General features: G+C 47.5%; 1 protein-coding gene across 3 annotated transcripts in view; it reads right to left on the reverse strand.

Moving 5' to 3' along the window:
* Positions 1-27115, reverse strand: part of LOC147706804 (calpain-1 catalytic subunit-like) — an 815105-nt gene that overhangs the window by 310049 nt on the left and 477941 nt on the right. For all 3 annotated transcript variants that reach the window (XM_086925934.1, XM_086925935.1, XM_086925933.1), the window contains one exon: positions 11752-11817. In XM_086925934.1, coding sequence (XP_086782060.1) covers positions 11752-11817 — 66 coding nt within the window. The remainder of the gene's footprint in view (positions 1-11751; positions 11818-27115) is intronic.

Raw genomic sequence — 27115 nt, forward strand, 5'->3', positions numbered from 1 at the left:
CACGCAGACACACACACACACAGACCCACACACACAGAGACACACACAGAGACAGAGCCACACACACGACAGACAGAGCCACACACACAGACAGACAGAGCCACACACACAGACAGACAGAGCCACACACAGACAGACAGAGCCACACACACAGGCAGATCCACACACACAGAGCCACACACACAGAGCCAACCTCACACAGACCCACCTTAAAAAAAGCTACCCACACAGAGCCACACACAGAGCCCAACACACACACACAGAGCCCAACAACCACACACAGAGCCACACACACAGACAGAGCCACACACACACACACAAACAAATTCACGTCAGGACGCCTCTGCTTTTTTTCAGGCCCGGCCTCCTCCCGGCTGCAGCACAAGGCCCTATTTAGCTGTGAAGTGTTAAAGGTTCACATTCTTTTGAAGGCAGCCTTCTGCTTATTTTTTAAATTGTGTCTGTAATTGTTTTTACAACTTGTAGGATTTTAAAGCGTTTAAACGTCACAGTTGTGGGGTGCATGGAAAGGAGTATTATTGCAATTTTCAGAGGTTTCACAAGGCAGTGTGAGCGTTTTGCTGTCTGCTCATCGTTGAGGGAGACATAAGGTCTACCTGGTATGTTACATGTCAGGGTTTTCAGGGCCTCTACTTGCGGCCATGAAATAACACATGCCCTTATTATGGAAACCAAAATACACCTGTGATAGCATGTTTTTAAACAAATTTAAGCTATTGGCATTGTAAATAACAATGCATTTTATTTATGTTTAAAAAAACAAAACCTAACTAAAAGGCATTGTCACTTACAATGCCAATAGCCGAAACTGGTGTAAATGCGAGACTTGTTGTATTGCAAATGCTGGTTGTTACTTTTTGTCCTGGCACTCCACTAAGAATGTTTCTTTTTTTTAACGGCTTCCCTGACAATGCTTTATGGGTGACTCATGCTTACCTGCACTCGGCAGATAATTACTGTGCAAGTTGGGAGCTCTGCAGGAGGCACAGTGATTAGAGCTGCCTTAAAAGTTTCCAGAGGAGTCAGAAGCAGACCTGCAGGCTGAGACACACTTGGTTACTCAGAGAGTCTGTTTCAATTTTTGCAACATTTCTTCCGCCAGCCTGTTAATTTATAAATGCATGAAGACAAGGGGGAAGGTAAGATTCTTCTTGTTTCTAATGCTATGGCCGGCTCTACCCCTCCCCCTCCTCCAATGTCTGGCCCATGGCTTACAAAACTAACAGGAAGAATCGTACCTTCCCCCTTGTCTTCATGCATTTATAAATTAACAGGCTGGCGGAAGAAACATTGCAAAAATGAAACAGACTCTCTGAGTAACCAAGGGGGTCTCAGCCAGCAGGTCTGCTTCTGACGCCTCTGGAAAGGACTAACACGATGGGGCTGCTTTCAGCTGCAGTATATATCCCAGAATACAGAAGACCTCGCCCCTGGCTCCACCCAGCCCCCTCCTCCCATGGCCCCTCCGGCAGAGCCCAACTGAGGAGCAGAGTGTTTGAAAGTAAACATTGCTTTATTGCTCGCCGGGTCTGTGCTGCGGTCGCCTTCATAAACATATTTTAAAACTTCAGACGAAAGGGGGATATTTTTCTAAGAAGCGGAGAGGGGCTGATTAATGCTCTCTTCCCTCAAACAGACTTTTGCAGCATGACCAATAAATCACCCTCCTTCCGAAAAGACAAAGCTTGGGCGATAGCTGCCCTGTAACCGAGGATGGAATTGTGAAAGAAATGTAACATTTTAATAAATCCCTGGGTGTTTTTTGTATTATTTTTTGTATTACCTGGTCAGTGCTTTACTTGGGATCAGGACTTGCGTTTGGAAAACTGAGGCACGCTATCACTCCTTCTTATAAACCTTGTTAAGGGCAGTCAGTATTCTTCATAATGGGCCTTTCTGTGAGCCGATTTCCTCGTAATTGAGAGATTATGAGCTCCTTCAGAGAAGGATTAGGGAGACAGACCTCACCCGCGATGTTCGTTTCAATTCAATGGGCCGGAGGTGAAAGTCAGGGGTTGGTGAAAGATACATTCAAAAGCGAAAGCATAGCGCGTTATGTAATTTGACCCACGAAGAAAGGAATGCTTCCACCCTACGTGCTGCTTACTCCCGCAAGCCAAAGGCTGCAGGAATGAACATTTGACAACAAGCATTGGCCGCGAGACGGGATCGGGGGGGGGGGGGGGGGGGGGGGAGAAGTGGGAGTTCTGTGCACGCAGCTTTTCTAGTCGATTTATAGCAGATGCTACCATGAGCAATGTGAGTGATGTGCATGTTATCCAACATGGGAGTATGGCGGACTAAGCCTGCTATTCCTAGGAGGTCCTGCGCAGGAGGTGGAGGGTGCGGTGGGGGAGGCTGGTGTTGGTGCTGTCTCAAGCGGCAAATGGGGCGCTGCGGGTCACTCTCAGGGCCCGACCTAGGGATGCGTTTCCAAAACGATAGCGCCTCGGAGGCGGTGGCCATGGAGGGTGTGAAGGGGGGCCTCTCACTGGAAGGCTATGGCGCGGGCTGTAGGTCATGCTGATGGTGCGGGCAATGGCGTACCACAGAATATTAGTACTGGTCGCTCCCCCCTCCACACACACACACCACCACCCTTGACAAATTGTGATGAAGGGCCTCTGAGCATCCAATAATCTCACTGACATTCCCAGGTCGTAGACATGTACAGGCCTTGGGCTGAAAGCGTGGGGGGGCTCTCTGCGTACTAGCTGGGTTAAAGCTAGAGGTGACAATACTTGAAATGCAAGGATTAAGGTGCACTAACCCAAAGCCCTTGAAATGTTTTTGGCTGAGGTGCAATGTAACTGTTACAGCTAGGGTCTGGGGTGATGGAGGGCAGTCACGGCTAGACCAGTCGTGGGTAACTGCTTTCTGTTGTCCTCGGTAGGCACCGACTTCCGTCAGCCATGGCCAGCCGAGTTCGAGCTCACCACCCCCGTGACCTCCCCATGCACAAGGGTCCACCCTGAGAAACAAAACCGCACCGACAGCGCGGAAGCCGAGCACTTGCCAACAAACAAAGGATGCAGGAAGGAGGCCTCTATGTGTTTACTGATCCCAGCTTTGAACCGGTCCCACGGGGCGAGTCATACGCACTGGCAGAGACGGGCCTTGGCAGACGCTGCACAAACTACCACTAAGGCCTGTGTATCACTAAGGCGCCCGGGGGAAGCTCCGCAGCGCCCAGGAAGTGCGAGATGCGGCGAGGGAGGTGGGAGGATGCTGCAAGCCGTCAGGAGGACAGCCGAACACCACCACATTTCTCCGAGGCGAGGCAGAAATGCCTCGGAGAAAGCATCGTCTTTTTCAGACTCTGGGGCGTGGTTTTCGTGCTCTCCTCTTCCTATTGGCTGGAAGGTAAAATTCCAGCCAATGGGAAGAGGAGAGAACGAAAACAAGAAAGAAGCGAAAAAACACGCCCCCAAATCTGAAAAAGACGGGGCTTGAACAGAGTGATGCCCCTCTCCTCCAATGGCTGGCCTCCGTTTAGGAAGCCAGCCAATGGAGAAGAGGGGCGGGTTCAAGCCCCACTCTAGAGAACATTAATTCTCTGAACGAGACTGCGCAAGAGCAGCCTACGGTCCTCAACCTAAAGTACTGACCTAACTGTCACCTTTGGGGAATGAGGGGATACAGGAGGTCCTGGAGGTCTCAAAGGCACAGTGCCAGCATTCAATTATTATATGCTTTTAATGTGGCCTATTGGCTAACAATGCATTTCCGTTCAGGTGGAATCCTGGAGCACATAATGAGCTTGTGAATTGTTTGTGAGCGGGATGCTGCATTCCTCACTCTGTAATATGAGTTCTTGGATCCCTCAGCAACATTTCCCAGACACAGAGGCACGTTGATGCCAATATAAACACAAAAAAATACACAAGTTTGCCATATGACCTGCAGCTTTGTCAATCGAACACATGATATTGAAAGAGACTAGAGCATTAGATTAAGTGTTGCCTATACTGATTATCAATTTAAGGTGCGATGGTACCATCTCCGAAAAGATAAGTCCTTCCTATGTCAATACTATAAACACTTTTTATTATCTATATCCTTTTCAAAATTTAGTATATGAAGTGTGCTTTTTTAGACTTTATGTCGGAAAAGAATTCATATTTGAGTTAAAAATGTAAATCTATCATTATATTCTATATTTTGCAGACGTTTTTTGTGTGTTCCAAAAAATGTCAGGTTATTATGTAAAACGTTTCGAAAAACATTAGAAAACGAGGCAATTTCAAGATGGCTGCGTTGTTGGGGTATGTAGAAGGGCTCTTTCTTTCTTATCTTCTGTTTGCCTTTATGATTGGCAGCCCAGTGGATGCGCAGATTATGGGGCTCAATGAGACCTGAAGCAGTACTTGGAAACCAAGCGTTTTGCTTTCAAGATCCGTAGGTAAGGAAATGACTAACCTGAAGAAAATGCGCCTTAAGAAGAACCCCTACATAGTTCTGCTTGAGCATCGAGCGCTTGACACATATTTCTATGTAACAGACCAGCTACATCAAAAAGTTTAGGTAGATTTAGGTTAAAAAACGTTAAACATGTTAAACATCTGGCCCATGGTGTGCTTTTAAGTCCCACCTGGCGTTAGCAGTGCCCATGCTCTGCTCTCGCCTTGCGACGGCTTCTTGGAATCGATACGATTCCAGAAGCTCGCTTTCTGCTCCGCCTGTGTTTTGCATTGGTGTGTGTCATTTGCGTCACCAATTATGCAAAACCGGGTGTTATGATTGTCCAGGAGGGTTTTTAGTCCCTCCTGGTTACCACCCTGTCCGCTTTTGGCCCCTGTCACGGGGATTGCATCTTTTACTGGCGGCGGGAGACAGTGGCCCACATGCATCATTGTGACATTTTGCACTTCCTAATTTGCGAAAAATAAGGAATCGCAAATTAGGAAGTGCAAAATGCTATGCATCATTTTTTTCGGTATTTCCTTGTGATTCGGTAAAAATCGCAATTTTTACCGAATCCCAAAGAAATACCGATTTCTTAAGTTAATTTTCGCAATTCCTATTGATTCCTATGGGCCACAAGGCCCATAGGAGTCAATGCAAATTGCGAGTGGCACTTAGAAAATTTCATGCGTGCAGGGGGGGGTCCAAAGGACCCCCCCCCCCTGCACCCCTGAAATGTATTTTTCGCATCATGTTGCACACACACATGTCCTAAGGACATGTGTGTCCGTAACATGAATGCTTTTAAAATGCGTTAAAAGTGTTAATTACACTTTTTGCAAATTTACCGAGTAGTTCAACTACTCGGTAAATTTGTCCCTCTAATTGCGAATTCGCAATTTCAAAATTAATCATACATTGCTTTTAGGAATCGCAAATTTGCGATTAATTAAAATCAATCGCATTTTTGGAAATCGCAAAAATGTTGCGATTTCAAAAAATGCTTCATGCATTCCAAAAAGCATTTTTGGAATCGCAAACGGCCGATTTTAAGGAATCGCACTGTTTGCGACTCCAAAAGTGAATGATGCATGTGGGCCTCTGTCTCCTAATTAGGCGCTACACACTTTTTTGTTCTCATTCGGCTTTGGCAAAGGCAGCCGCTTGTTTATTTTTAAAGCGCGATAACCCAATAAAACCAATGGCGGCCTTTGGCAATGCAGAGAGGTTGTTTTTAATGTAATTTGACCCATTCTTCCGACATAGGCCGGGCATCGGCATGGACATCAGGAGAGTCAGCGTGCTTTCATTCCTCAGCTGGTTTCATTTAGCTGAAACTTGTTTTCTCTTGCTGCAGTGAGCGCCTGTTCTCTGACTCAGTTCCTAGAACCACTCAATGTTATTGGCTGGGAGAGGATGGGTCATTACAGAGATGCTTACTTTGGAACTAGGCAATCAGACTCGAGTCCCGGCGTCGGCTCACCACCCTGTGATTCCAGGCAAATTGCTTCACCTTCCATTGTTCACAATGTGAATGCGTCCCTGGGTTATGTAACTGGTGCTCGTGTAAAGCGCTCCCTCGGGTTTGTTTTCTCTTGCTGTGGTAAACGCTGCCTGTGTTCAGACTCAGTGCCTAGAAGCCCTCGATGTTATTGGCTGGAAAAGGATGGGTCATTACAGAGTTGCTATTTGGGACTAGGCAATCAGACTCGAGTCCCGGCGTCGGCACAGCACCCTGTGATTCCAGGCAAATCGCTTCACCTTCCCTTGTTCACAATATAAATGCGTCCCTGTGTTATGTAACTGGTGCTCGTGTAAAGCGCTCCCTCTTGTTTGTTTTTTTCTTGCTGTGGTGAGCGCTGCCTGTGCTCAGACTCGGTGCCTAGAAGCCCTCGATGTTATTGGCTGGGAGAGGATGGGTCATTACAGAGATGCTTACTTTGGAACTAGGCAATCAGACTCGAGTCCCGGCGTCGGCTCACCACCCTGTGATTCCAGGCAAATTGCTTCACCTTCCATTGTTCACAATGTGAATGCGTCCCTGGGTTATGTAACTGGTGCTTGTGTAAAGCGCTCCCTCGGGTTTGTTTTCTCTTGCTGTGGTAAACGCTGCCTGTGTTCAGACTCAGTGCCTAGAAGCCCTCGATGTTATTGGCTGGGAAAGGATGGGTCATTACAGAGTTGCTATTTGGGACTAGGCAATCAGACTCGAGTCCCGGCGTCGGCACAGCACCCTGTGATTCCAGGCAAATCGCCTCACCTTCCCTTGTTCACAATATGAATGCGTCCCTGTGTTATGTAACTGGTGCTTGTGTAAAGCGCTCCCTCGGGTCGGTTTCGCGTTAAATAAAACTGCTCTGATGAGCTGTGCGAACCCACCAATCCGAATGCAGAACAGCAACGAGTCATCACTCACCAGGTGGATCTTGGCTTCTGTCCTTTCGTGCTCCCGTCTGATCCTTTTCACAGTGCTTAAAAGCCCCCGTCACCTGCCCTGGCTGCAGACTACAAAGAGGTGTCTGCACTGGGGTGTCACCCCCAATCCCAGTTGCTTTTTTCTTTTAAAACCCCATTAATATGTACTGTATCAGCTTGTCACACCTCTGTGGCATAAGAACCTGCCTATAAGAAATATCTTATTGTTTGAGAATGCACCAGGCCTTCACAAAACTTTGAATAAACAGGACGTTTTCCTTTTGATAACGATAAAGACGACCAACCCATGCCTCTCTTCTGTCTGAATAGCATGTTTTGAATCTCAGTCAAACATCTCGCCGTGTGTTCAGTTCACGAAACAATCATAGTGCTATACGTCTGTACGTTTTTTAAATGCCAACTACATTTCGGGGCATTTTGGAAAACACTTTCTTTTTGAAGCTTAACATCTCAGTCGTGTCGGTAAATAGGTTTAAAAGTTTTCATTTAGCTGAAAGGTGTGTTTCTTTTTTAAGTGCAATACTTACCAGACTTACGTACATGTCAATTCAATCCCTATTCATCGCAGTCTCATCATAGTTTGTGCTGGCTATATGATCTGCTCACACCTTAAGCTATAGCAAAAAACACAGTTGATGGACAGAATGGAGAACAATGTCATACATTCACGCCAGTACAAGGATCTGGGCCTAAATCCATTGTTTTTTTGCACTCCACACCACCCTGGGTTAGACACTGGCTATATGCAAATCAGCTCTGACCCTGTGCCCCATGGGAACAGTCCAGTCCGAACTACTAAGCCATGTCTTTCCCAGACCGGAATCAAGCATCCAAGGACCGGTTTCTGGCTATCAGCCTTCATTCAGCCTGGATAGCTTGACTCCAGTAGTGTGGAGAGCCTGGGACTCATGTCTGAGTATAGCCAGCACACTCGGGGTGAAAATTGCAAAAAACACAGTTGATGGACAGAATGTAGAACAATGTCATACATTCACCCCAGTACAAGGATCTGGGCCTAAATCCATCGATTTTTTGCACTCCACACCACCCTGGGTTAGACACTGGCTATATGCAAATCAGCTCTGACCCTGTGCCCCATGGGAACAGTCCAGTCCGAACTACTAAGCCATGTCTTTCCCAGACCGGAATCAAGCATCCAAGGACCGGTTTCTGGCTATCAGCCTTCATTCAGCCTGGATTGCTTGACTCCAGTGGTGTGGAGAGCCTGGGACTCAGGTCTGAGTATATCCAGCACACTCGGGGTGAAAATTACAAAAAACACAGTTGATGGACAGAATGTAGAACAATGTCTAACGCAGGGTGGTGTGGAGTGCAAAAAAACGATGGATTTAGGCCCAGATCCTTGTACTGGGGTGAATGGTGAATGTATCGTCCATTTTCTTGTTTCTGCTATTGTTGTTTGTGCAGTTAACAAACAGTAATTTTCTAGTCTTGTAATATTTATATTCTGCTTTCTCTATCAGTTGGTTCATATTATTTTGCGCACGAGCACCTAATGCCTGGTTGAAGAAGAGGTTGGCTTCAGAGAGCTGGTGTTCACACTAGGCAATGAGAGGTCTCAACTTTAACATGGTTTTTTGATTTATTTTTCATTTATCCCAGATTTGTACTTGTGTGTGCTCCGCCTCTTCAGCGCCTGCCTTCTGTAGTCACTTTTCATGTAAAGCCTGCATCTACTCTTCACCAGCTACCATCTTCAATGTAGAGACTCCTCTCGGTCGCCTCGTTTCTGGGGCATGTTTTGGTGCTGTGTGATATAGAAGGTGTTAGAAATGGGACTTCTGGTTGGCTAGGGCAAGCGCCTAAGCCAGGCAGAAACCCCCACTCTAGTCAAGGCAAGGGAGTTACACACCGTAGATAACCCCTGCTCACCCCCTTGGTAGCTGGGCACGAGCAGTCAGGCTTATCCCAGAGGCAATGTGTAAAGCATTTGCGCAACATTCTCACACAGCAGCGACACACTAGGCACACCACAAAAGAAACTCCACACAAGGTTATGTATAAATAGCCTTTGTAATATTCTTAAAACACATTAGAATCATAATCACAAATATACCCTGTGCCAACTGGCACTAGGCAATTATTTTACAGGGGGATTATATACATGACAGGGCTAATCGGGCCACTGTCAGAACCATTAGATCTCATTTAGTAGTGAAAAGAAAACAACCAGTAACTACTGGCAACACAGCACTTAGTATATGCAGAACATTTTAGGCATAACGATCATATCTCACATTTGGAGGAAACAACCAGTAATCACTGGCAAAGGTACAGCTAGCATAAACATATTATGCATCATCACATCAGGCATGAACACATTAAGCATAATTGCTGGGCATGAACACATTATGCATCACATTAGGGCCTTGCGCCCTACCAGCACCTCAGTTGGTACAAAAGGGGGTGGTGATGGACGGAGCATCTGAATCAATCAAACACTCACACCCAGTCAAAAGATCTGGGTTTAATCCATCACCGTTCTTTAGCCCACTCTGCCACCCCAGTTCACCTCAGGTGCTCACAGGCCAACTGGCCTTCCTCTGCAGCCCACCTGGGACTTCCCTCCATGCCCTATGTCCAAATAGTCAGGGCTCCAAGCTGCCACTGCGGAATAGGGGTGCAAGAGTGTAACCCACCCTGGTCTCTCTTGAGACCCAAAATGCCTCCAACACTGCAGCTGCCGCGAACTGGCGGTACAGCTGTGTACAAAATACTAGGCACCCACAGTGCCTTGGGAGCCCCTCCTTCCCGGGACTCCTTTCCTCACGAGGCCTACACCGGCCCATACTCCCCTGGGGGATGCAAAATAGATACCCCCGTTGTTGCTGCTGCCAGTAACCACGTGGTGCAGCTGTGAAAATCAGCACTGGCACCAACAGTGCCTTGAGAGCCCCCTTCACCGGAGCTCTTCCGGTGCCACTCAAAGACACCAACAATGCTCAATTTCAGCCCAACTCACTGGGGCTGTCCTCCTTTCGCCGGCCCAAACGAGGGGATTTCACTGCCTGGAGCCCGCAAGGCTCCGATCCGTTCTTCAGCATCGGGGCAACCGGCGAGGCTCCGTCTCCCTCTTGCCGGCGCGGTTGGCTGGCCTCAGCACACGGGAGCCCCGCCCACACTCAGGCACAAGGCGCATTACTTCCTGTCTTGTGCTGCTTCTTCCCGCTGTCTCCGGCAAGGCTCCACCCACATCCAGGAAGTCCGCCTGACTTCTGGGATGCGTTTGCTTGACGGAGGGATCCCCCACGTCGGGATTCCTTCTCAGGGGAATTCAGTGATGGGGCGGACTGCGCAACTCAGAGCTTTTTTTCACTTGAACTCCTGTCACATTCCTCGCGCCTTGGCGGTGCGAGCCCACACCTGGGGCTCCAACAAAACACAATCAGAAGCGCTAGCCCTGCACCAGCAAGCAAGAGCCCACTTCTAGGACTCAAAGGGCAAGGAAGACAAAGCGCTCACCACGCGCTTGCTGCAGATCACCCCCTAAGGTCTGAGGGGCAGAGCAGGGCCCAGACAGGCCAGCTCACAGGGCCCTCCAGCAGAGGGGCAATCCCTCATGGCAGTTCCTCCTGGTGCCCAACAGTCCAAGCAGGCACACTGCTTTAAGTAAGCCCCAAAGCACTCAGACATAGGGTCACAGCCCCAATATTTATACCATGCTTGTCTTTGTTCGCTTCCCCTGGCACACTCCTAGACCTGGTCCACACTAGTTCTGTGGGCACTCCAACCTTTGTTTACAGGGCACGAACATCCTCATTGTCAGAGTAGGTCCTGGCCCCAGACACACCACAGGGTGGCGGAACCAGCACTATACAAGGCAGGCACAGATCCATTCAGGGTCAGGGACTACTCCTCCCACTACTCCAAATGCAGATCTTCCCATTCAGCCTAGCGCTGACTCACCCAGCCCCTCTGGAGACACATACCTCAACAGCCCCTGTCACTCCAGAGCCAGACATGCAATACACATCAGGCAAGCACAAAGACATAGCACACAGAAATGCCCACTTCTAACAGTGGCATTTCTAAAATAGTGATAATAAATCTGTGCACACCATTATGCAGCAATTAACATTACTATTCCACTCCACACCACATACACCCACTACACTCCAAAGCAAAACACGTGGTTTACAAACATTCTTGTTAACAATGCCAATAGCTCTAACTGTCCCAAATGTGAGACCTATTACATTGCATGTGCTTGTCTAAGTAATGTTTATATTTAAGCTATGTGTTACAAGTAGCATCTAACAATGCAATGTCAGGTGACGTGATGTAAAAGGGAAGTATCCTGACAGCAGGAAGGGTAGGGCACTATGACAATATAACCACTGGCCATTAGTGGCTGCAGTGAGTCATTATACCCGATAACCATGAAAGCACTAGAAACAACATCCAACATTCTCACGCTGCGTCTCAGTCTAGGAGATGTCCCTATCAGGACAGACTACGCCACGGGTACTTTGTGACGCAGTCTGCAGAGGTAGGACATCATCTCCTGGCCTTTGACTACACATTTGAGAGGCTGGTCATCACATAGATACAGCAGACATGCATCATAAGATACTTTCTAGTTTCCCTACGAGGAATAGCTGGAAGTGTTCACTTTTCAGATGGCTGATGGCAGAGTCCTGTAAAAATATAACAGGAGAAAAGTCTTTCCCGTGAGTGTTAAGGTTTCATTGTGGACTGTTTCAGAAGTTATTGTTTGCAGTGAAATCTCTTTCTCCTAACTTTTGTACTGTGCCTCTACTGAAAAGCAACCGAGCACCCACATCGAGAATATGAGTATGCCAACAAGAAAAACAAAGTGCCCTCTCCCTCAAGCTTCAGTCGAGGTGTAAGAACTAGCAACCAACTCACCTGTCCAGCCTTCGCTTCAAATATTTTGCGAACGGAATCCTCCACATCTTTAGTAGAAATTTCTTTCTGTGAGAAAATAAGAAAGGTTATGTGACTTCTCAAACTCATCACTAGAGAAATTGTAGAGGACATCCCTGTGGTTGGCATGAGAGCTGGGTGATCAGGTGGCATTTAGCGAGTACCCTTTTGACTGTGGTGTCCTGCCCAGTAGGATGTCCTAATCAGTGCCCCTTTAATGGCCCTGTGAACATACATGTATAAACACAGATCATACTTTTTACAGAAAACAAGTCTCTAAAAGCTGCATTATTTTTCAGGCAGTAGCACTTTCTTTATATGGACATATTTCACTGCTTGGACTTTCAATTTTTTTTGTCTTTCGATGACCTTCCTTCTTGAAATACGACTGCCTGCCACTGGAACCTTCCACTGAATCTAATTCAACCCTCCCAATAAATACTACTGCCTCTTTTTAGATCCTCCCATGAAATACCACTGCCTCGCTCCGGAACCTCTCATGAAATACCACTTCCCCGCTCTGGAACCTCTCATGAAATACCACTGCCCCGCTCATGAACCTCCCATGAAATACCACTGCTCCGCTCATGAACCTCCCATGAAATACCACTGCTCCGCTCCGGAACCTCCCATGAAATACCACTTCTCCGCTCTGGAACCTCCCATGAAATACCACTGCCCCCTCCGGAACCTCCCATGAAATACCACTGCCCTCTCCGGAACCTCCCAAGAAATACCACTGCCCGCTCCGAAACCTCCTATGAAATACCACTGCCCCTCTCCGGAACCTCATATGAAATACCACTGCCCAGCTCCGGACCTCCTATGAAATACCAGTGCCCTGCTCTGGAACCTCCTATGAAAGACCACGGCCCCTCTTCTGGACCTCCTGTGATATAGCACCTGCCCCACACTGGAACCTCCTATGAAATACCACTGCCCCGCTCTGGAACCTCTCATGAAATACCACTTCCCCGCTCTGGAACCTCTCATGAAATACCACTGCCCCGCTCTGGAACCTCTCATGAAATACCACTGCCCGCTCCGGAAACTCTCATGAAATACCACTGCCCCTCTTCTGGACCTCCTATGAAATACCACTGCCCCTCTCCGGAGCCTTCCATGAAATACCACTGCCCGCTCTGGAACCTCTCATGAAATACCACTGCCCCGCTCTGGAACCTCTCATGAAATACCACTGCCCCGCTCTGGAACCTCCTATGAAAGACCACTGCCCCTCTTTTGGACCTCCTGTGATATAGCACCTGCCCCACACTGGAACCTCCTATGAAATACCACTTCCTTTCTTTACCAGTCCTATGCAGCACCACTGCCCTTCTGCCCCTCTCAGAAACCTATGAAATCCCACTGCTTCTCTCCGGAACCCCATATGAATTACCACTGCTCATTTCTGCCACTCCTATGCAGCACCACTGCCCTTCTGCCCCTCTCAGAAACCTATGAAATCCCACTGCTTCTCTCCGTAACCCCATAAGAATAACCACTGCCCCTTTCTGCCACTCATGTGCAGTGCCACTGCCCTTCGTACATGCTGTGGAGCACTATTACCTCACTGCCTCTCCTCAGTACTCTGTGCTTCACAATGCTTCCATGTGACGCCCCTTTCCTAATAAGACTCTTTACTCAAACACCTATAATACAAATCCATATTCCAGAGTGTCCCCATGAACGTAGCAGGAGGATTTTACCATCGAGCAGGTGCCTCTTATGTCACCAAAAAATGTTAATCCTGCAGTTAGAACAGGAAATTACCCAAGTCCTGGAATAAGTGGAAATGACTTTTTACATAGATTGTTTAGATGTTCACAGTTCAAATATGTCAAAACAAGAAATGAGACTCCCTCTGGACCTATATTACTTTATTTTAATTCAGCACGAATTCAAAAGTGCAGCAGGACACTTAGAGACAGGCCATTTCCTGAACCGTTTTCTGTTTATTTTTGACAGAATACAGGAATTAAAAAAAACTTTTGGCACATCGGAGTATAACAATTACGTTTCAGTGGAGAAGAATCATTAGTAAGTTTCCAAACAGAACATTTCTGTTCTAGTTTATAGCACTTGATGTTCAGATAGGTGGTTTTAATTAATATTTGTTAGTGTGGTATCTTTGGTTGTCTGTACTATGTCCTTGTGTTTATATGATAAATTGGTGGTGGTGATAGAGTTAATGGAATACTTTGTGTACTCATTTTTAGCCCTTAGTAATTAGGGGCTAGATGAGCACACGGTCTCTTGGTGATGGTGATTGGCACATTATTATTGGTATAGATTGTGGTATCTCAACATGTGTTCTATCAGAATGAAATTAAAATACATGTACACTGTATATTTAGTGTGAGGTCCAATCAATATAACTTTGTCAAAATAAATGTATGTGGGCTGTACTCTCACTATACATGTACCCTTGTAGGTTCCCCCCGGGTTGAGCGACCTTGGTCTGATATCTGGCAGGTCCTGAGGAAGGTGGCGTCGAATTACACTACAAGCCACTGAAAAACCTCAACCAATGCACGTCAGAAAGTTGATTCCATCTCTAAGCAATGGTGCCTTTAAAAAAGAGGATTTTTAAAGTCTATAAAACTTTAACCTAAACTATTCTAAGCCATTTAAAGATAATTTGTGAGGAGAGGACGGCATAAACGTAACACTTGCCACCTTAGCTGTAAACGTTTCACACATTTACAAAGAATTTTGAAGGCACTCCTATCATCACTTACTTTCACACATAAAAATTATTTGTTGTGGTTGATAACTTTTATTTCGGTCGAAAGACCATAAAAAGTGCATATAAAATACATCAGCACAGACAGTAAAACAATAAATAATCGTAAAATGTTAAAAAGAGGATTGAACTAAGAGTTATCATGATACAAGACATTAAGCAAAATTGTGTATACAACAATCAAGTTAAAAAGGTATATCTCCTGCGCCACATATTAAATAAATAACGAGAGACTGCAAACACAATGGGTGGATGTGTATCATATGTCAGTATCCTACAGGCCTGTGTAAAGTGCAAAAGTCCCAGGTTCTTGCAAATGGGTGTTAGCCAGCGTTTTCTAATTGCAGAATAGGCAGGGCAGAAAAACAGTACATGGGTTACATTCTCAGTTTTATAGCTGCAAGCTGGGCAAACTTCATTGTTAGGATTTGACCATTTAGATGTAAAAGACCTAACTGGAAGAGTGCCATGCCTTAACTGAAGATACAGCTTTCGGGCAACTGGGGGTTCGATTAAGTCCATAAATTCATCGACTTTAGGTTCTGGTTTAAATTGGAGGAATTCAGATGTCAGCTTACCCAGTGATGCAGAGCTCATTAATATTTGATAGTTTGACGTACGTATCTGAGAAAACTTCATTCTTGGATATCCCGAGGCAGAAAATCTCAGGAGTTTCCCATAGTTCAGGAAAACCTAAACGGATACTAACAGCACTAATATGCTGAAGCCAAGGGATCTTTTTGTTTTTAAGAAGAGGCAAAATCTCAGAAAATTCCGCTCTGTACGCATCCAGTTCAGGGACTGACCACAACCTCTTCCAGTACATAATTGGTCTAGCACTGGTGATCTTCTCTATTGGCAGCATGCCAAGGTGGAATCTAAGAGGGATCAATGGCGTGCTAGGTGGTAACCCAACTAAATTTTTAACGATCGACTGCTCCACCCCTTTAAGATTCGTTATCTGCTTGTGCCCCCAAAGTTCAACCCCATAGGTCGCTGCCGGTCTAGCCTGCTGGCAATATATCTCTAGGGCTGGGGACGCCGGCCTGAAAGTAGATACCCTGGAAACCTTGCTGATGCCCCCCGCTAGCTGGGATAACTTGAGTGTGGATTTGGCGATCTGCATATTCCAACCAAAATTCTCAGTTATCGTGACACCAAAATAAACAAATGTTGTAACCCTTTCGAGGGGAGTACCATGTAAAACAGGATTTGGGCGTACGCGCTTCGAAGGGTTAAAAATCATAAATTTCGTTTTACCTAAATTGATTTCCAGCCCCCGAAGGTCGCAGAACTCCACAAAACCATCAAGTATTCTCTGAATGCCCGATGATGTTCTAGGCAACAACAAGGTGTTGTCTGCGAACATCAGAGCGGGCACTCTACCTGTGGCTAATTTAGGGGCATCATTATTTTCCACACCATTCAGGTGTTCCACACGGCCATTTATGTAGAGGCTGAATAGCGTTGGCGCCAATACACACCCTTGGCGAACTCCTTTTTGAACAGGAAATTGATCTGTGAGTTCGCCGTGTGTGCCACACCTCACCTGGGCAAAGTTGTTGTCATGAAGCCTAAAAAGAATGGCTAACAAATAGGGCGGGAGGCCCAAGTCTGCTAGTACTCTCCACAATTGTTTCCGTGGAACTAGATCAAAAGCTGCCCACAGGTCCACAAACACAAGTTAGAGGCTGCCACCCTCCACCATGCTGTCTTCCAGGATAGGACCTGCAGGCGAAATATTTGGTCTAGAGTGGAGGTGCCAGACCTAAAACCGGCCTGGAGTATGGACAGTATCCCATTATCCTCAATCCACTCTAAAATCCAATCAAGGATGACCCTCCCCATCAACTTTTGAGATGTATCAATTAGGCTGATCGGCCTATAATTAGAAGGGGTTAATGGACAACCCTTTTTTAAGATAGGCACGATTTCAGCCCCTAACCAGGTAGGTGGCAAGTCATCTCCCTGTAGAATACCATTAAACAGAACAACCAAATAGGGGGCCCAGATTTTTGGTGGTGTCCTAAACAAATCCCCTGGCAATTTGTCCAAACCTGGAGCTTTGTTAAAAATCAATTTGCCTATAGCTGTCTCTACCTCAGCCAGGGTGAAGAATTCAACTGGGGCGGGGCATAAGGGAACTGTAGATAACCGTCCCCGCTCAGCCCCACTAATACTTACAGGCTGCTTACTCGCCGCCTTCCTCGAATCCAACAAATCCCTCGACCCTTCACAGTCCAGCTTCCGAGCCAAACACAGCACCGAAACCGCCCTCATCGCAGCAACAGACGACATTCGAACACTACTGGACAACGGAGAAACAGTTGCCCTCAACCTACTCGACCTCTCAGCAGCCTTCGACAGTCTGTCATAGCACCCTCATACAACGCCTCAGCAACATCGGAATATAAGGGAAAGCTTTGGATTGGATCATCTCGTTCCTCGCCGGAAGAACCCAGAGAGTCCGCCTCCCCCCGTTTAGTTGAGAGGCCACCAAAGTCATCTGCGGCGTACCACAAGGATCATCACTCAGTCCCACCCTCTTCAACGTAAACATGAGTCCCCTCGCATCTATAGCACGCCAACACAACCTCAACATCATCTCCTACGCAGACGACACTCAGCTGATCCTATCCCTCACCAAAGACCCAAACACCGCCAAAACCAACCTACACGAAGGGATGAAAGACGTAGCCGAATGGATGAAGAACAGCCGCCTAAAACTGAACTCTGACAAAATGGAAGTCTTCATCTTAGGATCATCCCCCTCCGCCTGGGACGACTCTTGGTGGCCACCAGCCCTGGGAACCGCACCCAGACCTACGGACCACGCACGTAACCTTGGCTTCATCCTGGACTCCTCCCTCTCGATGACCAGACAAGCCAACGCAGTCTCATCATCTTGCTTCAACATCCTCCGCATGCTCAAAAAAATCTTCCGTTGGATCCCCACCGAAACAAGAAAGACAGTCACCCACACACTGGTCACCAGCCGACTGGATTACGGAGACACCCTTTTCGCCGGAACCACAGCCAAACTACAGAAAAAACTCTAACAAATCCAAAACGCCTCAGCCAGACTCATATTGGACATTCCTCAGCAAGCTCACATTTCTGACCACCTCAAAGACCTCCATTGGCTCCCCGTCAACAAGAGAATAACGTTCCGCCTCCTCACCCACGCACACAAAGCCCTCTACGACCAAGGACCCGATTGCCTCAACACGCGACTGTCCTTCTACTCCCCCTCCCCCCAACTACGATTGTTCAATCAAGCCCTCGCCGCTATTCCGCGCATCAATAAATCCACCATGGGGGGGAAGATCCTTCTCCTACCTAGCGGCCAAAACCTGGAATTCTCTCCCCACCCACCTCCGCCTTACACAGAACCACCTCGCCTTCAGAAATCAACTAAAAACTTGGATATTCGACAAATAAAGCACCCCCCCCTCCCTCAAGCGCCTTGAGACCCTATGGGTGAGTAGTGCGATATACAAATTTCAGAACTTGAACTTGAACTGCTGTGGTTCGAGGACAGTAACAGGCTTTTCATCAGGCATGCCATAGAGATCACAAAAATGGCTTTCCCAAAATGAAGGGGCAATATTCGGAGCAAGTGCAGGGGTATGCCCACTAAGTCTTGTTGCAACTATGGACCAGAATGATTTAAAGTCACTGGCGCTAAGCGCGGATCCCAATTCCTACCACGTAGAGGCCTCCCATTCCTTCTTGGCATAACAGATTGCCTTTTTGTACATGATGCGATGGGCCCTAATTTCCTCCCTGTTGTTGGTTTTTATTGCTATGAGAAGGGCTTTTTTGGCCTTCCTGCAGGAGGCATCATACCATCTAAGTATTATGGTTCAAGGGTGTTTTGGCTTTCTCACCGGATACAGAATGTCTTTGAGTGCGGCAACCAGTTGGATGTGTATTTCAGATGCCCTGCCTAGGTGGCCGGATTTCCCCATGTCTTCAATGAATGGGATAACAGACTCATATAATTCGGCAAGTTTACTAGTGGACATCTGAAGATCTGGCCATTTAACCCTGCACCTACAGTTTGTTATTATTAAAGGCACAATGGTGAAATCTTCAGCCAGAGTTTGACATTTCAACCCAAAGCTCAGCGGTTTAAGTGACAGGACCAAAGCATTATGATCACTGTCAGATCTTTCAATGACCCTGAACTAGTGCAGCCTGTCCCAATGCCTGGCCTCGATGAATATATAATTGATTACTGAGGTACTGGTTTTTAATCGATTAAATGTGTTTTTCCCTGGTCTGTCAGGCTCCACCCTCCCGTTACAGGCTCTCAATGATGTCACTAGCGAGAATGACTGCAATTGTAGAACCAAAGGGGTCTACGCCTTCACCCGGGTAATCAATGGGTCAGGAATAGCCCACAGCAAGTCAACCTCATCTGGATTGCTCAAATTCGGGTCCAAGAGTGGCTCAAAGTGACAGTTAAAGTCTCCACCCAGGATTAACACGGTGGATGGATCAATCGATTGGATGAAGGTTAACAAGGTCTCAATAGCCTCTGACTCGAGACCCCGCCTAACTGGCCTTGAATATACATTGATCAAGGCAATGTCCGGCCCATTTAACATACTCAACAACACGCACTGCACGTCCATTGAGTTGGTTGGAATTTGAGATGCCTTAGCACCAAGATGTGTACCAACCCATATAGACAGCCCACCCGAAGGCCTACCCCTCTCACCCATGCTTGCCAGGATGTCGTATGTTGCAAAGCCCTGAACCCTACTTTCTTTTAAGGCCCAGGTTTCCTGCAACATACAGATATCATGTGAGGCCATAAAGGAGCCCCACTCTGGGATGGGCAGTTTATTCTTAAGACCCTCCACGTTCCAAGAGAGGATTTTAACCTGGGCAACCGACAAATCTTGCTTAATTGGTTCACAGTCCAGTGTAACAGAAAGTTCATTAATAGTGAAGGTGCTAAGAGCTGACCCCGGCTCAGGCTCACAGTTCAGTGGGGGTTGGTCATCAGGAGAGATGACAATGGTGGGTTGGGTAGTTTGTTCTAATATCAGGACTTCCAATAGAGGGCTAGGTGTAGCATTTACATCTTGGTTCACGTTTGCAGATCGCTTGTTAGTGGGAAGTCCCGTTTGTCAATCGCAATCATCAAAGCCTGAAAAGGCATCGAACCTGTTTGCGACTTCCAACGCGGTGAAGGGTAACAGATGGTCCATCCTCCCATTTCCTACAAAGTGGTCCATCCTCTTATTTCCATTTCTATGGCACCTGAAAGGTACAGTTTCCCACCCAAATACATTTTCAGCGGTCATAGGGTTAGATGCCTGCATCATATACCGGTTGTTAAATGGTATAGATGGTTTAATCTGCGGGCATGCTAGTACCCCGGGATGAAAGACAGGGTTCACTAGAGATCTTGGGTAAAAATAAGTCAGATCACAGGGAACGATGGAGTTACCAACTTTCCCTGGGTCCAATTTAAAATATATATCTAACAGCCTCCGGATCTCTAAAGTTAATGACAATTAGATCCCCCTTTATGTTTTTCACTCTACTTCCCAACAAGGGAAGTCGCTGAACATGCAGAATCTCTCCATTAATATTAAAGGGAAGGGGTCGGTTTTGGTTAAGCCAATGCTTGGTTTTGTTTTTTAACTGGGAGAACCCTTCCCTCCTACCATCCTCTAATATCGGAACACCCGTGAGGATAACCACAAAAGGAACCGCTTCAGGGGGTAATTCGACTTTGGCGCCCCCTGTGCTTCTCTGTCCTAGCTGAACTAGCAGTTCCCCTCTCCTCTTGCTTATTTCCCGTGAGAGATTTATTCCCTGCCTTCGGGACTTCCCTGACTGTATGTGGTAGTCATTGTTGGACCAGTTTAGGGGGTATTGCCCTCTTTTTTTTTGAGTTTGTAGGCTTACTAATTTTATTTATGCCCGTCTCAACAGCAGGGGTGGGAGATGGCAATACTACTACGGGGGTGGGACTAGCTTCACAGGACCCTTGGATGATCCAACATTATTGCTAATGGCCAGTTCTAGGTCTCCCAGCCTTTGTTCCACCCTCTTCAGCCTCTCTATTATGGGTAAAACAAAAGACCTGATTAGATGTTCAAAGCTTTCAAGAGGAACAGCAAACACTGCTTCCTTAAACGGACAATATAGGGGAGTAGCTAAACCTGGTGGAGTTGATACAGTCAATACAGGGGATTTTAGGGTTAATACTGTGTTCGTAGGAGCCATTGAGGTTTGGGCATTTGGTACAGTGGCCTTTAAGGTAGATGTGGGTATTGCATTCGCCTTAGTAGTCTTGCCAAAGTCAGAATGGTGAATCTTACTTCTGAGCGGCTCACCACCCCTTTTCCTTCTCTTGTTAGGTGGCGGGCCATAAACTTTAGGCAAGGCTGGTTTCCTAACCTTTTTTTTCCTAACGGTCTCAGATATAGGTACATGCGGCTTGACTATCACATCTGTACCTACAATGGAGTCGCCAGGAAGGGATACAATATTCGTGGATGGATGAGGTGTTGGGAGAATCAAGTGGGGAGGGCGTGTCACAGAGGAGTATTGGGACATTATCAGTAGATAAAATGTCCTCATTTTCAGTATGGATAATAGCACCAGATGGAGTAGTACAGGGCACACTATCCACTAGAGAGGTCTACTTTTCAGGCATTCAATGGAGCGACGCCGCTCCGCCCTACGTTCGGCCAAAGCACTCTCCCTATCTGGATCAGTGACAGCCTTGATGAAATAATTGTCTAATGTGCCCTTGGTATTCCCAACTACACCTCCAGGTGTGGGTTTGTCAAATGTACCAGCCATGGCAAATAGGAGAACAAGGAATATGCACAAACAATCCTACGCAATACGTTAGGGTATGGGCCCAGCCGGGCCTTGTCGTGCCTCTGAGGGCCTCAGAGGCCCCGCCCTTTGCCCGGCCTTAGCCCGGCGCACTCCCGCGCAGCGGGATTAGTGGCCGTCTAAAATAGGGAGGGAAATATCCGGGGGGCGTGTCCAGCAGGGAGAGCGGCCCAGGTGGAAGAGATTAGGCGCACAGGGACTCCTGGGAGATGGAGTCCCTGCTTCAACACTCGCAGCCCTGCTCCGCCGCCACACAGCCCACAAAGTTCCTCCTCAGTTGAGCAGCCCCTTTAACAGCTCCCGCTGATGGCAATGCGCTGCGGGACCCACATAGCGGGTCCGGCGAGCGGTAGAGGGTTGACGGTGGCGAAAAAAGAGGCAGCAACCAGGGTCAGCCACGACGTTCAAAATAGCAAGGTCAGTAGTAGATTTATATTTTTATCTAGTCAGCATGATAATATAGATGGTATCTAAAGTAGACATTTGTATGGTCGGTCTGGGACAGTAAATAGGCCCAGGCACCAAAGTAAAAATGCCCCCCTACCCCCTACAACTAATGAATTAGATCGTTAAAAAGGTGATCTATGTTTGCAAATTGGGGCAGTTTTGAAGCTGTAAAAAAAAAAGTATAGGTGTCTAGCAAGGTATGGAAGAGTGCATGGATTTGACCTTGCTGCAGACAGCCTACACACTGACCTGACAGACTAGCCCGTCAGGCAATACCTGATTGCTCTCTAGGCCAGTTCAACCCTGGAGCTCAGTTTTTGTTGTGGTGTTCTACTAATTATGCAGTGTTTGAACTGGAGTCTCCAGTTAGCAATGGCTTGCACCATTGTCAAATAGGGACCCTTGCTTCTAGTCAGGGTAAGGGGGCTACACTCCTTAAATAACCCCTGTTCAACCCTGTGGTAGCTTGGCACGAGCAGCAAGGCTTGTCTCAGAGGCAGTGTGTAAAGCATTTCTGAACACATACTGTAATACAGTGAAAACACTACAGATGGACACAACACAGGTTTTATAAAAATAAATATTCTTTATATAGACTTAATACAAGACCCAAAAAACAAAACATCCACAATACAGTATTAAGAAAATTAGCTTAAGATGATGGTAATCACTCAGTTCACTTTAGAAGGTAAGTGCAACACGTTTCTCACAAAGTACCTTTAGATGCATAACGCAAAATAAACAAATGTTTCGCAGGGAGAACGAAGCGGCGGGTCCTTGCTTCGCGGGAAGCGATGCGTCTGTTCCTCAGTGCTTGCGCAAAGTAGGCAATACGTCTGTTCCTTACCGGAGAAGAGGTGATGCGACGATCTCGTGGTGTGTCCCGGTTACTATGCGACAAGATGGCGCCTCGATGCTATGCGACGATCCAGTGCGATGCAAGAAGATGGCGCACTTGATGCGATGAGACAACGTGAAGACGATTTGTGCACGCCGGGCAGCCGTGCGGCCACTCTGTAACTTTGGAGCCGCAACAGTTCCTACGACACACTTCTCCGGTGATTCCACGGCGACCCTTGCAGTGGCAACACGCTTCTCCTGGGATGCAACAACCAACAGCTGCGACAGTGACACGCTTCTCCTGTAATGCGACGGCGACCCTTGCATTGGCAACACACTTCTCCGATGATGCAAAGGCAACAGCTGCAGATGCAACACTCTTTTTCTCGTCGAGTCGCGCTACCAGCTCCCAACAACACGCAGGCTTCTGCAGACAGAATTCCTTGTATCCCTGAGACTTCAAAAGGAGAAAAGCTCAGTTCAGGCCCTTGGAGATTCTTCTTCAAGATGATGAAAGTTGCAAATAAAAAAAAAGTCTTTCTCCTTTCCTGGGCAATAAATAAACCACTGTAGGCCAAGACTGGCAATTACACACTAGCACAAGGGTAGTCAAAAACTCCTGCTGATTCTCTGGTTCTTCCCCTTGGCAAAAGGTCATCTTGATGTCCAGAAATGATCTAAAGTTCTGGGGCCCGAGTCCCCCTTTTTATACACACAAATCCTTTGTCTCTGAAGGCAGACAGTGTCTGTACCTAGTCCAAACCAGTTCTGGGTGCATTCTGCCAGTGCACAACTTCTTCCTTTGTCAGCGTAGGCCAGGGTCACCAGATGCACCACAGTAGGTGGAGCCAGCATTGTGGAAGGCAGGCACATCCTTATTCAGGCCCAGGTGCTACTCCTCCCACCACTCCCAATGCAGATAGGTCTATTCAGCCTAGTGCTGACTCACCCTGTCTCCCCACCCCAGCCCCTGTCACTCACAAACGAGACATGCAATACACAACCTAGCAGAGGCAGGCTGGATGGTTAGTCAAGAAAATGAATGTTAAAACCAACTTCACCAAAATATGTATTTTATCATTCTGAGTTCAGGCATACTAAATGTGTTGTTCTACCATGTTCCCTGGGTCAGTTAGGATTATAAGATGTTATAATCAAACTGCCCATTCTGGCCTATGGGGACAGGTAGCCTTTCAATAGTGAAAAAACTAAAATGGCTGTAATTCACCATCAGGACATGCCACACATGCCGCCTTCGATACGGTGCCCCACCAATTCCTTCTCACTCGACATTGGCATCGTTGGCCCCGCTTGGGATTGACAGAAATCGTTTTTGGAAGAACGCACCCAGCAGGTCTGGATGACACCTTTTTCATCGGTTGCTAGGAAAATATCTACGGGAGTCCGACATTGTTCCACTTTGAGCCCTTTGCTTTTCAAAATCTACCTGACTCCGCAGATTTTTGTGGCAGAGGAGCTGGGAGCAAAAATATTAGCTTATGCTGACGATACTCAGCTCCTATTTACCTGGAAAGACTCTGATCTGTCGACCGAAATGGCCCAGAAATGTCTTGCGTCGGTGTTTCAGTGGCTTGCACTTGCCCAACTGAAGTGCAACGAGGACAAGTCGGAGGTCCTTCTGTATGGTCAGGTCCCGCCTGCCTTTAGAGAATCTCTGTGGCTACCTGACTTCCCTCAACCCAACTCTGTGGGTGCCCCAACCAAGAACTTGGGGTATGGTTGGAGAAGACCTTCGGTTCTCTGTGCAAATTATGCAACTCACTGGAGTGTGCTTCGGCACTCTTAAATCACTAAGACAATTCTTCCCCCTACTTCCCAGGCCAGCTAAGGAAATGGTCGCTCATGCTCTTATTCTTTCTCACATTGACTACCCCAATGTCCTGTACATTGGCATTCTGGGCCATCTGGTAAAAAAAATTGCAGGCCATACAGAATGCCACGGCTAGACTTCTGTTCAACATCTCCAGAAGATCAAGCGTAAGACAGCACCTTCGAGATCTACACTGGTTTCCTGTGGCCCATGGGGTGCAATTCAAAGCCTGCACTCTGGCCCTCAGAGCCCTGCACCGTCTTGGACCAATGTACCTTGTGAAGCGTTTTGCTTTCTATGCTCCTATCAGCTCTCTGTGCTCAGCCACCCAACGCCGGATGGTGATTCCCAGATTCCGTAGGATGCGGCTTGGAGGTCAGTCCCTCTCTGTGAAAGCAGCTACAGCATGGAACTCCCTTCCCTTTGAATTACGGTATATTCAGGAATCTAGGCTGTTTAAAAAACAACTTAAAACTTTCCTCTTTAACCAGCTGGTTTAACTCCTTGCTCCGTCAGGTCACAGTAACTCTGCGTGCCAGGATACTCACGAGTAATTGTGCGCAATATAAAATTACTATAACATAACATACCGTAACATAACACCCACATCAGGGCATGTCCTACCTTTCACATACAATGCACCCTGCCCTACGGCCTACCTTAGGGGTGGCTAACATGTAGAAAAGGGAAGTTTTGGGATTGGTAAGTGGGTGCACTTACCAAGTCATATGGCAGTACTAGACTGCACACAGGCTCTGCAATGACAGGCCTGAGACACACTTTACAAGCTGCTTCTGTGGGTGACACAATCAGTGCTGCAAGCCCACTAGCAGCATTTGATCTACAGGCCCTCAGCACACATGGTGCACTGTACTAGGGCCTGACAGGTAAATCAAATAAGCCAATCATGGAGCCACTAACAATTACAGTAATTTACAATAGGGAGCACTTGCACTGTGGCACTGAATGGCAGTGGCACCGTGCCCAAAGCATCTAAAACCAGCAAAACATATCAAAAACAGAGGAGATAACAGCAAACAAATGGAAGGGAGACTCACGCCAATGGTACCAGGTCTAACATGTGTCCCCCCAGCTTAAATGTGGGGAGAACTACCCATCCTCTTGGCAGTTCTCTTCACTAGGGTGGACAAATCTGGACAGACCATCAGCATTGGTGTGTTCTGTACCAGGGCGGTGTTCCACCGTAAAGTCCATCCCCTGGAGAGAAATGGACCACCTCAACAACTTTGGCTTCTCACCCCTCATCTGCATCAACCATTTGAGGGGCCTGTGGTCTGTCTGAACCTGGAAGTGAGTCCCAATTAAGTATGGTCCTAACTTCTTCAGTGGCCAGACCACAGCAAATGCCTCACGCTCAATTGCATTCCACCTCTGTTCCAGTGAAAGTAACCTCCTACTGATGAAGGCTACAGGTTGGTCTAGGCCCTCCTCATATACCTGCGAAAGAACAGCTCCCACACCATGCTCTGAAGCATATGTTTGGACAATGAATTCCTTTGAGAAGTTGGGCGCCTGAAGTACGGGTACTGTGCACGTAGCAGTCTTCAGGGCGTCAAAGGTTTTCTGACTGGTGTCAGTCCAGTTTACCTTCTTGGGCTGCTTCCTGGAAGTCAGCTCAGTCAAGGGTGCAACAATGTTCCCAAACCCCTTGACAAACCTCCTGTAGTACCCTGTGAGTCCTAAAAAGGTCCTCACCTGTGTCTGGGTTTTGGGGGTTCCCATGCCAGGATGGTATCAATCTTGGGTTGTAGGGGTGCCACCTGACCGCTTCCTACCTGGTACCCCAAGTACACCACGGAACCCTGCCCGATCTGGCACTAACTCGCCTTGATCGCGAGGCCTGCTCTGCGCAGTGCCATCAACACATCCCAGAAGTGGCGCAGATGTTCTTTTCAACTGGTGCTGAGCACTGCAATGTCATCCAGATAGTCGGCACTGAAATTTTCCAGCCCAGCCAACACCTGCTTGACCAACCTTTGAAAGGTGGCAGGGGCATTCTTCATCCCAAAGGGCATAGCCCGAAATTGTTAGTGCCCGTCTGGTTTGGAGAATGCTGACCGCTCTTTGGCCCCATCAGTCAAGGCGATCTGTCAGTACCAGACGCCAAATCAAACGTACTGAAGTACCGTGCAGCCCCTAACCAATCGATGAGCTCATCAGCTCTGGTGATGGGGTGCGCGTCAGTCCTGGTGACTGAATTGAGTTCGTGTAGTCCACACAGAACCGGAGATCAGGTGTGGCACCAGGTGTGGCAGCCTTTGGGACCAAGACCACTGGGCTGGTCCAAGGGCTGTTGGAGGACTCAAACACCCCTAAGGCAAACATCTCAGAGACCTCCTCCTTGATGTAAGCTCTGACCCTGTCAGTCACTCTGTATGCCATGTGCTTAACAGGAGGACTGTCCCCAGTGTCTACATCATGTATGCACCACTCAGTGACACCTGGAACCAGGGAGAACAAATCAGAGACTTGCCCCAACAGTTGGCGACATTCAATCTGCTGTTCAGGGGTCAAGGTGGAAGAGAGGCTGACTCCATCCACTGACCCATCTAGCTCTGTTGCAGACAGGAGGTCAGGAAGAAGCTCAGTCT

The sequence above is a fragment of the Lissotriton vulgaris genome, chromosome 6 (genome assembly GCF_964263255.1).
Source record: "Lissotriton vulgaris chromosome 6, aLisVul1.2, whole genome shotgun sequence".
In the NCBI taxonomy this organism is placed as follows: domain Eukaryota; kingdom Metazoa; phylum Chordata; class Amphibia; order Caudata; family Salamandridae; genus Lissotriton; species Lissotriton vulgaris.